At 42.8% G+C, this 15,439-nt stretch overlaps 2 protein-coding genes across 3 annotated transcripts; both read right to left on the bottom strand.

Annotated features, from left to right (window-relative positions):
* On the bottom strand, positions 1-7,109 carry pks1 (polyketide synthase 1). Its single transcript, XM_062379494.1, has 6 exons — positions 7,052-7,109; positions 6,811-6,964; positions 6,570-6,730; positions 6,286-6,489; positions 6,007-6,188; positions 1-5,908 (listed from the first exon to the last, which is right to left on the bottom strand). The coding sequence occupies exons 1-6, from the start codon at positions 7,107-7,109 to the stop codon at positions 425-427; spliced, it is 6,243 nt and encodes a 2,080-aa protein (XP_062235478.1). The 3' UTR covers positions 1-424.
* A 570-nt stretch (positions 7,110-7,679) lies between these two features.
* On the bottom strand, positions 7,680-15,235 carry LOC133932651 (ATP-dependent zinc metalloprotease YME1L1-like). Of its 2 annotated transcripts, none has more exons than XM_062379426.1 (18): positions 15,013-15,235; positions 14,317-14,436; positions 13,454-13,622; positions 13,268-13,369; positions 13,056-13,165; positions 12,788-12,938; positions 12,547-12,654; positions 11,909-12,082; positions 11,630-11,782; positions 11,408-11,540; positions 11,247-11,309; positions 10,538-10,650; positions 10,121-10,276; positions 9,777-9,928; positions 9,562-9,688; positions 9,289-9,362; positions 8,691-8,777; positions 7,680-8,596 (listed from the first exon to the last, which is right to left on the bottom strand). In XM_062379426.1, exons 1-18 carry the CDS (start codon positions 15,046-15,048, stop codon positions 8,456-8,458), a joined length of 2,169 nt encoding a protein of 722 aa, XP_062235410.1. In that variant the 5' UTR covers positions 15,049-15,235; the 3' UTR covers positions 7,680-8,455. The 2 variants fall into 2 exon arrangements, with proteins under 2 accessions (XP_062235410.1, XP_062235411.1); XM_062379427.1 differs by having other exon boundaries at positions 12,571-12,654.
* Positions 15,236-15,439: the final 204 nt, after the last annotated feature.

Here is a 15,439-nt window from a genome sequence, read left to right as displayed (position 1 = left end):
TCTGTTATCAAATCCTTTACACCACTGTTTATATAGTCAAGCAATTACAGATTGTATTAGTCCTAATCAATGATTTGACTATTATCAGGTGTCTTTATCATCTTCATACTTGATAAGGTTGGTTTATTTACAGATATTGTTTAATGTAGGCTACACAATCTCACATTCGTCAAGAGGAAAAGCTTCAGATTTCAGTTTTGAATCCTATTATAATGATATTGGCTTTAAAAGTGCAATCACTGTGTGTCTTTTGGCCACAGGGGGCAGTATACAGACTCTTGAGCTCCATTATATATACAAAAGAAATGTCAGTGGAAAAACAACGTATAATATAAACTTGGAATTTGAAAGTTATTATACATAAACAGATCATCCAACATTCTCATCATTCAATGTATTCTGTGATGTAGTCGCCTCAATGAAATTATCCATCATTATTTACAATAGTTGTCAAAGTGGCCAGTGTACTGTTCGGGTCCAGTATTCGGACCAAAGGTACATTCACTCCCGTCTCCTGGAAAATCTTGTTCTGAAGAGTCATGGCCAACATTGAGTCAATGCCCAGATCACACAGAGCCGAGTCGTCATCCAGCTCATCTACACTGACGCTGCTTATGTCACTGACAATTTTTCTTATAATTTCATTTTTGGAAAGCAAAGGATGAATTTTGGGTTCACGGCTTATATCCTCTTTGAGCTCCGCTTCCACTAAAGCTGACAGTCGCTGCCTGAGAGAGGAATTCTGTGAAAGAACGTGAATGTTGAGGTTTTTGAAGTTGAACTTGCAGATGACTTGTTGAGGTTTGTTCATTAACAGACACTTTTCAAGTGCTTCGTGAACCTCGCTCACACTCATTATCATCATCCCCTTTGTCTCTAGAAACTTCTGGAAATGGTCTCTGTTCAGCAGGAGACCGAGATTCAAAGGTCCCCAGTTGACGGACTGTCCAGCAAGTCCAAGGTTTCTCCGGTAGTGACAGAATACGTCCAGGAAGGAATTGGCTGCTGCGTAGTTACACTGGGAGGCATTGCCAATGAAAGACGAGATGGAAGAGTAGCACACAAAGTAATCAAGTTTGTTGTGAAGTGTTGCACAGTGAAGATTTAGAGCCCCGCTCACTTTGGGCTGCAGCACTTTTCGGAAGAGAGACTCGTCAAGGCTTTCAATCAGTGCGTCATGTAAAACGGCAGCACTGTGAAACACTCCTTTGATTGGACAAGATGAAAATCTTCTGTTAATTTCTGAGATTGCGTCCACGACCTGCATCAACACAGAAACATCACACTGGACATGAATGACAGAAACGCCATATCTTCCCTTGAGGAGCTCCATTTCAGAAAGCGTCTCCTCTGTTGGAACACGCCTGGACAGTGTTGCAATACAACCTCCACCATTATGGGTGATGAATTTCACAGTCTCAGCTCCCAAACCGGACAGGCCTCCACTTACAATATAAACACAGCTTTGTTTAAAAAGTCGTCCAGGCCTGGTGAGCACAGGGATATCAGACACTGGACAATGAGATCTTCCAATATCTAAAACCACCTGCTGCACTGTTTTTGTGGTGAAATAAGATTCGATCTCAGGCTCTTTTGTTCTTGATGATTGAAATGTGTCTCTCTTCAAAGGTAGAGATGTTATATCAAAGCCTAATAACTGTAGCCAATTAAAGACCTCCCTGCTCTGCACCTGCAGAGTGGCTCTCTGGAGAACATCAGCCACATCAAGTTTATGTATGTGCAAGTTGTCACTCTTTGATGCAAACATGTTTGCAGAGAGTGAGGGTGACATGTGGCTGCTACATACGAAAATAGCGTGTGTCTCAAAATCACGCCTTTGTTGTAGTTCCTGCCAAGACTCGTCAAATGGAGGCAGAAACACAAAGGCATGACTCTGATCCAAATGTGGATGTGTGCCTCTGACATGTGGCCTCGAAGAAACGTTCCAACCTGATCTGTTTGCTGTCAGAGCTAAAACTATAATCAGTGCAGAGGCGAGGTTAGAGGAGACAATTGTCAGCTTTCTCTGCTGCTGGTTTACTTTAGGCAGCATCCTCTGCAGGATCTGCCATGCCAGTATGAAGTAAGACACACATGGGGTCTCTCTCAGAAATGGGAGTCTCTTCGTACTGTAGCACACAGCTTCAGGAACTCTAATCTTACCCGTGGCTGGAACTGGGTAACATGAAGCAATTTGATCTCCCACTCTTACGTATTGTACATTTTTCCCAACGGCTGTGACGATGCCACTGAAATCTAAAAGCAGAAGTGTGTGATTCTGCAATGTGTGTCGATCCCAATACATCGTGTTGCCGAAATTTAAAAGCGAAGTGGTGACGGGAAAGTAATCGGACGAGTGTACGCATACATTGGTGAGCTGGATCTCAACTGACCTCGCTTGGAGAGGAGTTACATTGGTGTCACAGGGACTGGAAGACAAGCAAAGCATTCTGTACGAGTCAGATGTCTGCAGAACAAAGTCGCTCAGATACACCGACTTCACATCGCTTTCACATAAAGCCTCGTACTTCAATGGGGTGCGTGCTATTCTTGTTGCTGATGCTTGCCCTTTACTGATCATGACCTCTTGCTGTTTGCAGGTGTTGATCACATGAACCAGCATTTGAACGTCTTCACTTGTCACAGAAGCCAGGTCAATCAGCTGAAAGGACGGACTCTCCATCTCTGCAGCACAAGCCCTTGTCATACCGGACAGAACAAATCCCGGACTCACATGGTCCACAGTCATTTCTGTGGACCTGTATGTTATGACGTGGAGCGTGCAAGATGGTCTTTTCTCTTTTAAGGCCAATACAATCTGGCGAAATTGCTCACAGCAAGAAACCAAGGCCTCCAACATCTGCTCAGGTGACAACTGACTGAGGTTCTCTACACCCCAAATAAAGAGAACATTTTCCAAGTCCATATTAGAGTTAAGCGTTTGAAACACTACATCTCGAAGCTGGTCAGACGTCCAGTTGTCTCTGCTTTCCACGATGACCGACTCCGGGAGTAAGTACGGCTGAAGTCTTTTGCTAATACAGAGTTTGTCTTCAAAAACGAGTGCTTTTATTTTGAAACTTTGAGAGTCTGCCTTGTCGTGGATTGGAAATATTTCATTGTGAAAGAACAGCGACTGAAGAACATTCGAGCAATTGCTCAAAAATGAGATCCTCACCTTCTTGAGTTCCACAAGTACTCCCCCCTCAGTGGTGCAAAAGGAACCACACACTTCTAGGAAGTCTGGGGTCTCTTGAGTCGCTCGTAAGTACATGACCATCTTCTCTTGTAATGGAGCTGAGATTGTGACACAGCCTATCGCTGAGGGGAATCCCTGCTTGGCTGTCAGCCGTCCAATAGCCACCACTGCAGTCATTTGGAGGAAATAGTCCAGTAACACAGGGTGCATGAAATAGTCATGAAGGTGTTTCAGAAGTTCTCCGGGGACTTGAATCGTTGTCACAGCTTCTTTAAACTCATCCCCGAAACGCACTTCATCGAGCTGTTTGAAGACAGAGCCATATTCAAATCCTGCCTGAGAGAGAATTGAGTAAATCTCTTGTCTCTTCATAACCAATCCGCACCGTTGATAAATCACGTTGAGACTAATGGTGGGTTCCTCTAAAAGAGGTTGGCTACTTGCACTCATGTAAGTTCCAGAGGCATGTGTTGCGACAGCAGACTGTATCTTAAAAGATGCCTCGTTATCCGCATGCTCAAGAATTACTTTCAACTGCTGACACTTTGAGCTGAGTGTAAACAGACTCTCAAACCTGACACTGAGCTGGAGAAAAGAAACTGGTGTCTTTGGGGTTAAGCTCGCCATCACCGAGGCATAAGCTAGTTCAACATAAAGTGCACCTGGTACGATGGAAACACCATTGTTCTTATGCTCCCAGAGATAAGGGGCACTCTCCATTGAAAGGTTGCACATGTACTCTTTGTTATCTGGCTTTATTTTGCAAATGAGTGGATGGGGAGAAAAAGCTGATAATTCATTCCCCTTTCTCATTTCTTCAAAATTCAAATCTTTCTTTAAGCAGTCAAACTGATAGATTGGAAGAGTCGTGGGCAATGTTTCGTAGCCTCTGTACACTTCATGCCAGTCCACGTTTATGCCCAGTTCAAATACTTTTGCCAAGGTGGAAAAGATTGTGGCGTAATCTTTCTCTGGATGGACAGAGGAAAGAACGATGGTGTCATTTCCCAGAGCCTCACATATGTTTCTTTGAAGAGCCCTACGAGGTCCGATCTCCACAAAGACCATGTTTCTCCTCGACTGCTTGTCTTTAGCAACAGCACGCAGTGTTTGCTCAAATAAAACCGGCTCACGGATGTTCTTTGCCCAGTACGTCCCAGTGCAGAACTCCCCATTTGAACACCTGTTTGCAGTCACTGTCGAAAAAAGTTTGCATTCCATGTGATTAGCATCTAAAAGATCTATGCTTATTTTAATGTCTTCTAATATAGGATCCATCATGTGGCTATGATATGCTGCCGGGACCTCTAAGATATGGAGGAAGAGGTTTTCACCTGGAAACAGAGTCTTCAGCCTTTCATGGAGGATGTCTATTGCGTCTGAATCCCCCGACAGTGTGCAGGACCGAGGGCTGTTGAGAGCTGCAACACAAATTCTGCCAGAGAAGACTTTGAGGATTTCTAAAACCTTTTCTGCAGCCACATTACTGACAACGAGCATCTTCCCTCCTGTGACCTTGCTCTGAAGAGAACTGCGGTGGTACAACACTTTCACAGCATCTTCAAGAGACAAGAGGCCGGAGCAGTGAGCTGCAGCCACCTCGCCAACAGAGTGTCCAAGCACAGCATCAGGTTTGACGCCCCAGTGCTTCAGGAGAGAGGCAATGCCAACCTGGATTGCAAAAAGAACAGGTTGGGCAAAATCTGGTTTGCTGAAATCATCACTATCATATTCACCAGTGAGCCATTGACTGATGCTTGAGCTTTTAAGACTCTGGAAGAGAATTTCAACTTCTCTGACCTTATCCCTGAAAACAGGAACCTCTCTCATGAGCTGCTGGCACATGCCCCTGTAGGCCACGCCATTCCCACAAAACACAAACACGGCCTGGACGTCGGACTTTGTTGACTCAACCTTTGATTTGAGAGCAGTTGCCAGCTTGTGCTGTAAATCTGAGAGGGACGTTGTGAGGAAGGCCTTTTTATATCTGTGTCTGCAATGACTCCTCCCACAGGCCGAGGTATAAGACAACGCCTGCAAATCAAGTGTATGAGCAATGCTAAGCTTTCGATGGGTGTCAGCGATTGTTAGGATCAATGATTTTTCATTGGCTGCAGATACCACGAAAAGTTTCGGACAACATTTTGTGATCTGTCTGGGAACAGCGGTCTTTCCATACTCTCTTAAAATCACATGTGCGTTTGTGCCGCCGAACCCAAAGCTATTGATCCCAGCTACTCTCTGTAACGACCCGTTTGTCTCCCACCTCTCAGCTTTAGATGGAACATTTAGATGAAGAGCTTTTACATCTATACTTGCACTGTCGTCAGAGTAGAAAACGGAGGGAACAATGGTCTCATGCTTCATCATGAGAAGAACCTTAATGAGTCCGGCCACTCCGGCCGCAGATTCTGTATGTCCGATGTTGCTCTTCACCGAGCCAATCCACAGTCGCTCTGATCCGGGAGGTTTGGCCTTAGCGATGACGTTAGAGATGCTTCCTGCCTCCGTTGGGTCTCCAACAGGGGTTCCAGTCCCATGTGCCTCTATGTACTGAACATTTACAAGGTCGGACTCTGAGTAGATTCCTCGCAGCAGCTCCTCTTGTTGCGTCATGGAGGGTTTGGTGATCGGAGTGACCGAGCGGCCATCCTGGTTGACGGCTGTTTTGCTGATGATACCCCAGATTTTGTTGCAGTCTTTTACAGCCTTTAAACATAAAGTCAAACCTTTAGAAAAGTAGCTATTATCCCCAATGTGACATGTAATGGTTGCAAAAAAATAAATAAACACAAAAATGTTCTTACATTTTTCAGCGGCTTCAGGAGAACGACCCCGCAGCCCTCTCCTCGGCCGTAGCCGTCTGCTCTACCCGAGAAAGGTTTGCTGGTCCCCTCAGGTGAGATCATCTTTGCTTTGGTGAGAGCAACAAACACTCTCGGCTCAATGATGCAGCTGACACCTCCACACACAGCCATCTCACAGTCTCCTGGTGGGAAGAAAGAATGAACATGCACCATTTAAAAACAATTCCATGATAAACCCACTTTAGGAATGGCTTTCGTAGGGAAAAGAAAATCGTGCACCTTGCTTAAGAGCCTGACAGGCTAAATGTAAAGCCACCAAAGATGAGGAACAGGCACTGTCGATGGCGAATGAAGGGCCGGTGAGATTGAAGGTGAAGGAAATCCTGTTGGCAGCCACACTCATGGCCGTCCCAGTGCCGTTATAGTGGGTGATGGCAGTGGGATTATTACTTCGGAGCATCTCGTAATCTCTGTTCATCAGACCTGCAACACCACAATTGAAGGTTATCATTTCTGTATTATAGCATTTCACTTGATAAGATTCGTGGAATAATGTTGGTCACCGATGTAAACTCCAGTTCTGCTTCCGCTGACGCTCTCCATAGCCATCCCTGCGTCTTCTAACGCCCTGTATGTGCACTGGAGGAGGAGTTTCTGCTGAGGGTCCATGAAATCACTCTCTGCTTCAGTGATGCCAAAGAACTTGTGATCAAACTCGTTAAACCTGGGAATAATCGAGAAATTGCATATCTTTCATAACCCGAACATCTAAGGATCAACTCTGTCCATCGGTATAAGGCTTACCCTTCAATCAGAGCTGCTCTGGTTGTTTGGGTCTTTCCAGGTTTGCTCTCGTCTGCATCGAACCAGAATGTTGAGTCAAACCTTTCTGCTGGAATATCTGCTGCACAGTTCTTTCCTTCCAACAGGACCCTCCAGAAATTATCCAACCCCTCGCCTGAAATACACACAGCCATTACTAGTAATTCAGTTTGAATGAAGACAGAAAGTAAATGTCTAAATCCTGGCATAAATAAATTCATACCTCCAGGGAAATTACATCCAATTCCAACGATAGCCATTTCCTCATCTGGGTCGTCCATTGTTCCTTTGAGATGATGGAAGTTGTTTTTACGTGGATTCCAAAAGACAAAGAGAAGTTTGAAGCCTCCTCATAGCTCAGTGTTTAGTCCTGGTTTGTGGTCAGAGCCAGAGCTGCTCTACCCTTTATAGATATTTAGTCAGGCATCAGTGGAACAGTAAGAGGACACAACAATGCCCTTGTTGGCTTCATGTGGAACTAAATGCTCTAATCGCAGGTTTAGATGAGGCTGCAGTCAATTAGCTTTTGTTCTCAGAAGGTTGACAAGAGAGTGTTTATACCAAGAATGTAGTACTTGCATTTTTTGAGTCCTCTGAATGGCCTGCGTCTATAAAAGTAAATAGTGCCAGCACCCTGTTTTCATAACTTACACCTGTACATTTTAATTCAATTTCTTAAAGTTTAGGTTCGTTTCAATGTTTTTCTTATTTGAGTGAACGCAGAGACAGATCGCTGCTTAATCTTGATACTTTGAAACAACAAAAACATATATTTTCTATTCTATTTTACATTCGAATCCAAAGTTGTGCAAAAAAAAAACATCAAATGAATGTGTGTCCTGAAACTAGTGGGTTGTTTAAGTAAGAGTAATCTTTATTTGAGCTTCTAGAAGGCCATTGTCTAAAGGAACAAACAGAAGCACAAAGCCAATCCATGTACACTCTCACAGTATATATACATATCCCCTCATTTACACAGGTGAGCTCAGAATACAACATGATGTCTTATCACTACTTGCAGAAAAAGAGGACACACCTTTGGGCACTTAAATAAATAAGAACATACAGTAGATATAATAAATGCAAATGAAGCACATCATTTAGAGAAAAGAAATATGAATTAAACAATGAGCAATTATCAGCTGTATCTGTCTATAACTAAATGGAAGTCTATCTTGAGGTACTTTAAGGTCTCATGGTGTTCACCAGTGTGTACGGATTTAAAACGAGACAGACACACACAGGAAAGTTGTTTTTTATCTTAATTATCTATGATCTGTGTCCCAATATGACTCTGATGTATAAAACTACTACAGAAGTCATTCGCATCGACAGTGAGTACAAGCTCTTAATGAAACCTCAGATCTTTGCTGATGTGTGGAGAACATGTTTAACCAGTTTGACTGAGGTGTTTTAAAAATCACTGTGAAAATCAAAAGTCCTCTCAACAGGAAATTATTGGGGAAAAAAATGCATGAGGGGAGCCAACATATCATTTCAGTGTCAACTTCACATTGATAATAAGAAGAATACAAACAAATGAAATACAAAGGCCTCCAAAAGGCCTGTGCTCCATTGCACAGCTTCATATGTACATGATACAAGTCTAAAATGTCTATTGAGGTATCTAGTGCTCCAGTGATTTGCCCTCCAGCACCAACTTGATATCTTTGGCATCCAGAGTTTCGTGTGCTAGCAGGGCATCGGCGAGCTCCTTGTGCTCCTTGCTGTAAGTCTTCAGGAGGTTTTTAGCGCGTTCATACGAGTCCTGGACACAAAAGAAGATTTGGTCAATCAGAAATCGATGAATACGTTATTGATATTAAAGTTTGAGGATATATTTGAGTGTGTGGCGGACTCACTTTCAGTAAAACTCTGACTTCCTGTTCGATGGCAGCTTGTGTCTCGGGGCTCTGCTTGGTTACGTCCCCATAGGTCATGACACCGAGCTACAACAAAATGACATCATCAGGTTAAATAAACATTAGAGCTTCTAAAGAGTTTTTACAGGACAAGAGTTACACAGAACTTTCCACTGTCTCAGGTGTAATTAGATTAGTCATAATAGTGTGAGGGGTCTAAAGGTCGGATTTATCTAAATAATACATCCAGCGAGTGGGAAATGACTAACTGAAGAGATCAATTAAGGTAAAGCCATTTTAAGTGACTCAGAGATAACGAAGGAATAAAGCAAAGAACCTTGATAAGAACCTGCTGATTTTCTCATTGGTAACTAACATATAAACTTTGCTTTGTATAAACACTGTAAATTTATATTAAGTGGGTTAAGTCTGTAGGTATAACTGCCTTGATACATTTCAAGCCAGAGATCTGCAGTTATGTAGGACAATGAAAATAGTTTCAAGTCCCAGAAGACCTCTTTTTGTGATAAGGTCTTTCTTCTATCTTCATTTATAAACGACAAAAAAGTCATCAGACAAAGAAAACTTTAGATTTTACCTTGTCACTCATGCCGAACCTGGTCACCATCATTTTTGCTATTTTAGTTGCACCATCAAAATCACTGGAGGCTCCTGAAATGAACAATTACAAGAAGAGTGAAATTAAACAAACACAGCATTATCAACATTATCAGACATATACTGCAATATGTAAAGAATGTCAAAGAACTTCTTTCATGCAAAAAAAAATATTTACAACTGTTCTGTTGCAGGTACCACAACAGAACAGACACAGACACATCAACCAAATCAATTCCTCTTAATTTCTTACCGGTTGTGATGTAGTCGTCTCCAAAAATGAGCTCCTCTGCTACTCGACCACCCATACTGACGTCCATCTGAGCCAGCAGCTGCGCTCTGGTTTCACTCCAGCGGTCGTTCTCTGGGAGCATCGAGACCTGGACGACAGAAACAGAGAACATGGAGTCTGTTGTAGTACTGGCGAGGACGACTGGATTTGATGGTAAGTGACAGAAAGATGCTTACATGGCCGAGAGTGGGTCCCCGGGGCATGATCGTGGCCTTATTGATGGGCATCGCATCTTTCGTGTAATAAGCAACGATGGCATGGCCGGACTCATGGTAGGCAGTGATGGTCTTATTCGCCTTGTCGATATGAATGCTCTTCCTCTCAGGGCCTGGTATGAAAGGGAAACAATAAAAAGATTAGAACTGATTTAAACTTCTTAGACGTTTTTCACTTTGCTTCCATTCATGTTTCCTCTCACTGACATTCTTCCCGTCTCTTAAACAGAGTGGGTCTCGGTAATCTGTCTCATGTGACGTGATGCGAGTGCTGCGGAGCAGATCGAAACGCTGTGTGTACTGACCCATGAGGATTTTGTCCTTAGCAAATTCCAGCTCCTTCATTGTGACCATCTCTTTCCCGTCCACTGCTGCCTTCAGGGCAGCCTGGTTGACCAGGTTCTCGAGCTCCGCACCGGAGAATCCCACCGTGCCTCGGGCAATGATTTCCGCATCCATCACTAAAACACAACACACAACAGAAAATGCCTTCTTTATAAAGGTGATCAGTGATCTGAAGACAATGGTCTCCTTCACAGAAATGCTGAACAAAAGTGTTCTCTCAGGATTACAGCTTTGAATGCACTAAAAATGGTTTCAGTTTATAGAGAATGTGCTATTGTTTCTCCCAAATGGGTGATATTGTCAGAAGTTGAAAGTGGAAAAGCTGAAAGATCTGCTTTCTTAGATATAGATTTTGAGTCTTAAAAGAAGAAACGTACCATCGTCCACTTTAATCTTGGACAGGTACCAGTTGAGAATTTCAGTGCGTCCTTTCACATCTGGACGAGGGACCGTCACCTGCAAGTCGAACCTCCCCGGCCTTATCAGAGCACTGAAAAGTAATCACAAAGTTGTAGTGAGTAACACGTACATATTTGCAATCTTCCATTATATTCAATTTCGAAACTTTACTGTGTCAAAACCCAAATGCAAGTGAAACTACTGATATGCCCTTTTTTCCCCCATATCTAAATAGCCCATACTGTCATGTTTAAAGATTATTTAAAAAAAAAAGTATATTTCTATACACTCCAAAAATCCAGTCTAGGATTTGTATTCACTACTGATATAGAATTACAAAAGTAGAACTGAGGGCAATTGTCAAAAAAATAGTCTGGTTATAGTCAGTTCAAAGTAATTTCCAACGCAAATTATTATGCAAGTTGATTTTATGCATTGGATTTTTGGTTGAATGAAAAGATTTGAATCAACAGTGATTAACTGAAAGTAGGACAAGGTCAAAATGTCTAAACAGCCTGATGATCAATCAGAGGACAAAGGTTACAGAGCAGAAACAAGAAAACTGCAACTATTCTGCAGACATTAACTCTATGTGCATAATGTAGAACATCAGCAGGTCATACTTGTTTTTGAACACATTTTTATACTTGATAAATGTATTTTTATTCATTTGAAGTGAAAACATACTTATCCAGAGCCTCAGCAAAGTTCGTAGCCCCAATAACAATGACTCCTTCATTGGGTTTAAACCTTTAAAAGAATAAAACAGACAGTAAGGCAATGAAGATTCTCAACTGCAATATTCTATCACAGTATGAAGATTAAAATAGAAGTACTATTGAACTGACCCATCCATTTCAGCCAGCAGCTGGTTGATTGTTTGTCTGGAGTAAGGATGCATAGGAGACTCGATCCTCTTCCCTCCAACACTATCAAGCTCGTCAATGAAGATGACGCAGGGGGCATTTGCTTTTGCCTCCTCTGCAAGATTAAATAAAACAGAGAAATTGTAGTAGAGTGACTTCATTGTTAACGTTTTTTTCACATTTTCTCACATCCAGAAAACTTACTGAAAAGGTTTCTGATGCGGCCCGCACCAACACCCACAAACATCTCATCAAACTCGGATCCAGAGGCGTAGTAGAAAGGCACGTCAGCCTCTCCAGCTACAGCTCGAGCTAAGAGAGTCTTGCCAGTACCTGGAGGACCAACAAGGAGGATCCCTGTGAGGAAAACAGAGGAAACAAGTTAACAAAAGAAGATAATTTGCCAAATGGATTTATGCACGATACAAATCTGACAAAAAAAAAAAAAAATGGAGAATGTGGGGAAAGATCAGTTCCTCATACCTTTGGGCAGTTTTCCACCCAGAACAGTGAATTTCTGTGGGTGCTTGAGAAACTCCACAACTTCTTGTAATTCGTTCTTTGCCTCCTCGACTCCTTTGACATGCTCGAACGTCACATTCTTCATCTGGACGGGGTCGACTGCTGAGTCGAGACCAGATGTGGTGCGGAACCTCACTGTGAAATCCCCAAAACCACTGAGTCAGTACATTTAGATTTTAGAAAAACTCATTATTACTTTGCAGCATCTCACAATGATAAAGTTGGTTGGTTAAAATAAGCTTACTGAGACACACATGTCAATATGATGACCCAAATGTACGCTGCTTCCATATTTATCACTTCTAGCTATTGGACTAGTTCCAGCACATCAACACATGCACATTTGTTTTATAGTTCAGTATGAGCACACAGTGGAATCCAGCAGATGTATCACTCGCACCCTAAATGCACACCATCTAAGAGTTATCATGTCTTATTAGCATGGTGCTAAAGACACCACATCCTATCTAAGCTGCCAAAGAATTCAAAAAGTATTATCCAAGTTTGGAGACTCTAACAAGCTCTACTTTATTTGTAATGTGCATGTAGGGTTGTGAGTTGATTTGCAAGAATAGGAAAGAAGGAAAACTGAAACAAACCAGCATCAGAAAAGGAGCCTTTACCCGAGAGAAAGGGGGTCCTGGACAGACCATAAATACCAACAAGTAGGAGGACCAACAGGATCAGTCTGGTTCTCCTCAGCGAGTCTGTCAAATCAGCAGAGAAAAGGTTAGACTCCTGTCACTCACTACTCCACTGAGCCTCCCACAAAATATAAAACCTGTTTTCTTTCAAGACTAAAACTGTGGTGCCTGAAGTCTGAGGGATTGAGCCACATGCCTTGTGTTCTCTGTGTGTATGCCTGGGACCTCATGAACCCATCTGTGAAACCTGTCTTGAAAGCCTCCTGCTGGTTTACTGGAAGGTTCTTTTCTTGAACCAGTTGGTCCAGCGATTGCACCACTGGTCCTTTATCCCTCATGAGCAAACCCTGTGAAGGAAACACAGGAAGAGTTGGTTGGTGAGCTTCATTCAGTGGAAAATTACAACATGGTACCTCAATATTTTTCACATTAAATAGACTTCTAGGACTCAGTTACATGCTGACCTTCATAAAAGCTGGTGTGTAGGTCTCAGACTCCACTGGACCGTCGTAACTGGACTCCTTTCGTCGAGCTTTTGTTTTAAAGGTCTTGAAACCTCGACTCTGCACCCTGACTAAAGACAGACACATGGAACAACATAAATCTTCAATCACTGCCCCAAGTGTTAAGTCCTTAATGCACACAGCAGATCAAATTATCAAATAACATGTCTTACTAGGCAAGAATTGTAGCTGAAAGCAAGCTTCTTTTAGAGGACTGTGGTTTTGTCTGTGGAATATTGGTGAGCCAAACACCCCCAATCTCCCGTGGGAAACCCCTGTGAGACAAAAAGGGGAAAATTAGTTTTTATTAAATAACTAAATTATCAAACCCAAACTTTTAGGCTCAACACCCTTCTCACCATGCTTGTTGTGAAAGAAGCTGTCTGTAGAAACATGACTCGTTCTCCATATTGAAGGAACAGCAGGAGGTTCTTCTGGTCCAGGTTGAGGCAGCAACCTGCAGACCAGCTCATCGAGCTGACTCACCCCGATGTCTGAGAGACCAAGCTCCCTTAGACTCACAGTGGGCTATGAAGAAAGAAAAAACAAAGTAGGTTAATTTACACCTTTTATAGAAGAATAACCCAGGAGTGGGTAAGGGGCATCGATAGGATTTAAGAATTCTTGTTAGGCATTTCTCTTTAACTCAAACCGTTTTAATGCATCAACTCTGGAAAATGTGTGGACAAATGGGTCCAGATGTTCTCTTTCACATTTGAAGAAATCAGCAGGAGATTGTTGGGGTAAGATTCCCAACAACAGGAAAATGTCTGATAGATTTAGGTGAGGGGTAGCATCTGGTTAGAGCAGCAGGAGGCAGGACATGATGTATAAATTCTGCTATGAAATCATTGTTTTTTGCTAAAAGCTCTTTTTTGTGGCTGAGATATATGTATTCTTTATTTCTTTTTTGTTTGTTGCATGTTAGAAACTCTTTAAATCCTCTGGACATTCTCCTGGTATTTTCACTTGAAATACAAGTTAAGTAAAATATCTGGAGCAACTGACTCTGACATTAGCGTTCTCACACCTCTTGATAATTTTCTGAGAATGTCCAGAGTACAGTGCAGGTCTAAAAGCAGCGATGTTTACCTATTTAAAGACATGTGTGTGTGTGTGTGAAGATATTCAAGTTCAGGCCAAAGTCTTTAGTGATCATGAATTGTTAACTCATGAATTCAGTTGGAGAACGTATACAACACATCCATGGTACCGAACTCACCTCCTTGAAAGAGGAACCGCTCTCTGGGGTGAAGTCTTTGTGCAGAGTCTGGACTGAAGCTGTGGCTGAGTTCTTCAGAGAGTGGAGGGCATTGATGATCTGGCTCAGGGGCACTATCATCTGGCAACCACACAACAACAGAGGAGGAGGAGGAGGGTGAGGAGCAAGCTCCAAACATGTGATGCATTGCACAATCTCACATTTGAACCATGCACAGAGACTCAGAAAGTAGTGTTTAAATGCTGGTCATGACTTGATGAGGGTGTTCCAGACGGGACAGGCCAGTTATGTCAGTGTTCTTCAGGCTGCTCCACAGCAGACATAGGGTGACGTGGGGGCCACATACGTCAGAAGTACGACTTATGTAAACTCAGCTCTTGGACGATTAACTTAATACCCCTTCAATTAAACTCTGACCAAACACACCCTGTCATTAAATCCCCACAGTGGCTGCGCGTTCGAATCCCCTGTGCCCCCCCGCGAGACAACGTGATGCAAGGCTAGCCTCGGCTTGTTGATGCTAGCATTAGCCTAGCTAGCTTGTCATTGACAGTACGAGACTAGGAGACAAACACAAGGACTGGCGGAGGCTGTCACTGTCACAACTCAAACACGTCACAGCTAAAATACAGAACATTTCGCAGTGACGTTAGCTAGCTACGTGGGGAAAAGTTTGTATCCGGTAAATTGTTTTACCTGCTGGGGCTGAAACGACGTCGACAACGAAAACATTGTTCTGAACTCGAATGGTGGTTGAAAACAAAACCGGTGGCGGTTGGATGTACGAGGCCCGAGCTTCTGTAGCTGTGGCAAGGACGAGGAGGGAGCGTCGTCCCTTTGTTGTTCCTTCTTACTCAACTTCCAGCAGCTTAGCTAACAACTGCAAATGGATTCTCCGGCGTCCGAGGTCAAGTGGACTACAAAATGACGTCAGAGCGGTTACGGTGGCGTGTTCCGTTACATCAGCGGAGCAACACACACGCACAACACACAACAACAAAAACGCATTCACGGAAATTTGTTTTAAAATTTAAATATTTATACAAATGAAATATGAATGGTAGTAGTTTGTGTATTTTGTATTTCTACATAGGTGGGGGGAAATATTTTGTGAATACAAACT

This window comes from Platichthys flesus, chromosome 21 (genome assembly GCF_949316205.1).
Source record: "Platichthys flesus chromosome 21, fPlaFle2.1, whole genome shotgun sequence".
NCBI classification, from domain to species: Eukaryota; Metazoa; Chordata; class Actinopteri; order Pleuronectiformes; family Pleuronectidae; genus Platichthys; species Platichthys flesus.
This window is presented reverse-complemented; position numbering and strand designations above follow the sequence as displayed.

What these genes read in the sequence shown, in the direction of transcription:
- LOC133932651 (XM_062379426.1), bottom strand. Translation starts at nt 15,048, where the DNA reads ATGTTTTCGTTGTCGACGTCGTTTCAGCCCCAGCAG. An exon ending in ATACACACAGAGAACACAAG is followed by an intron (nt 12,655 to 12,787) that starts GCATGTGGCTCA and finishes CTGATTTGACAG; the next exon opens with ACTCGCTGAGGAGAACCAGA. An exon ending in AGGCTCCTTTTCTGATGCTG is followed by an intron (nt 12,083 to 12,546) that starts GTTTGTTTCAGT and finishes GGGATTTCACAG; the next exon opens with TGAGGTTCCGCACCACATCT.
- pks1 (XM_062379494.1), bottom strand. Translation starts at nt 7,109, where the DNA reads ATGGACGACCCAGATGAGGAAATGGCTATCGTTGGAATTGGATGTAAT. An exon ending in CTGTCAGGCTCTTAAGCAAG is followed by an intron (nt 6,189 to 6,285) that starts GTGCACGATTTT and finishes TCTTCCCACCAG; the next exon opens with GAGACTGTGAGATGGCTGTG. An exon ending in TCCTGAAGCCGCTGAAAAAT is followed by an intron (nt 5,909 to 6,006) that starts GTAAGAACATTT and finishes TTATGTTTAAAG; the next exon opens with GCTGTAAAAGACTGCAACAA.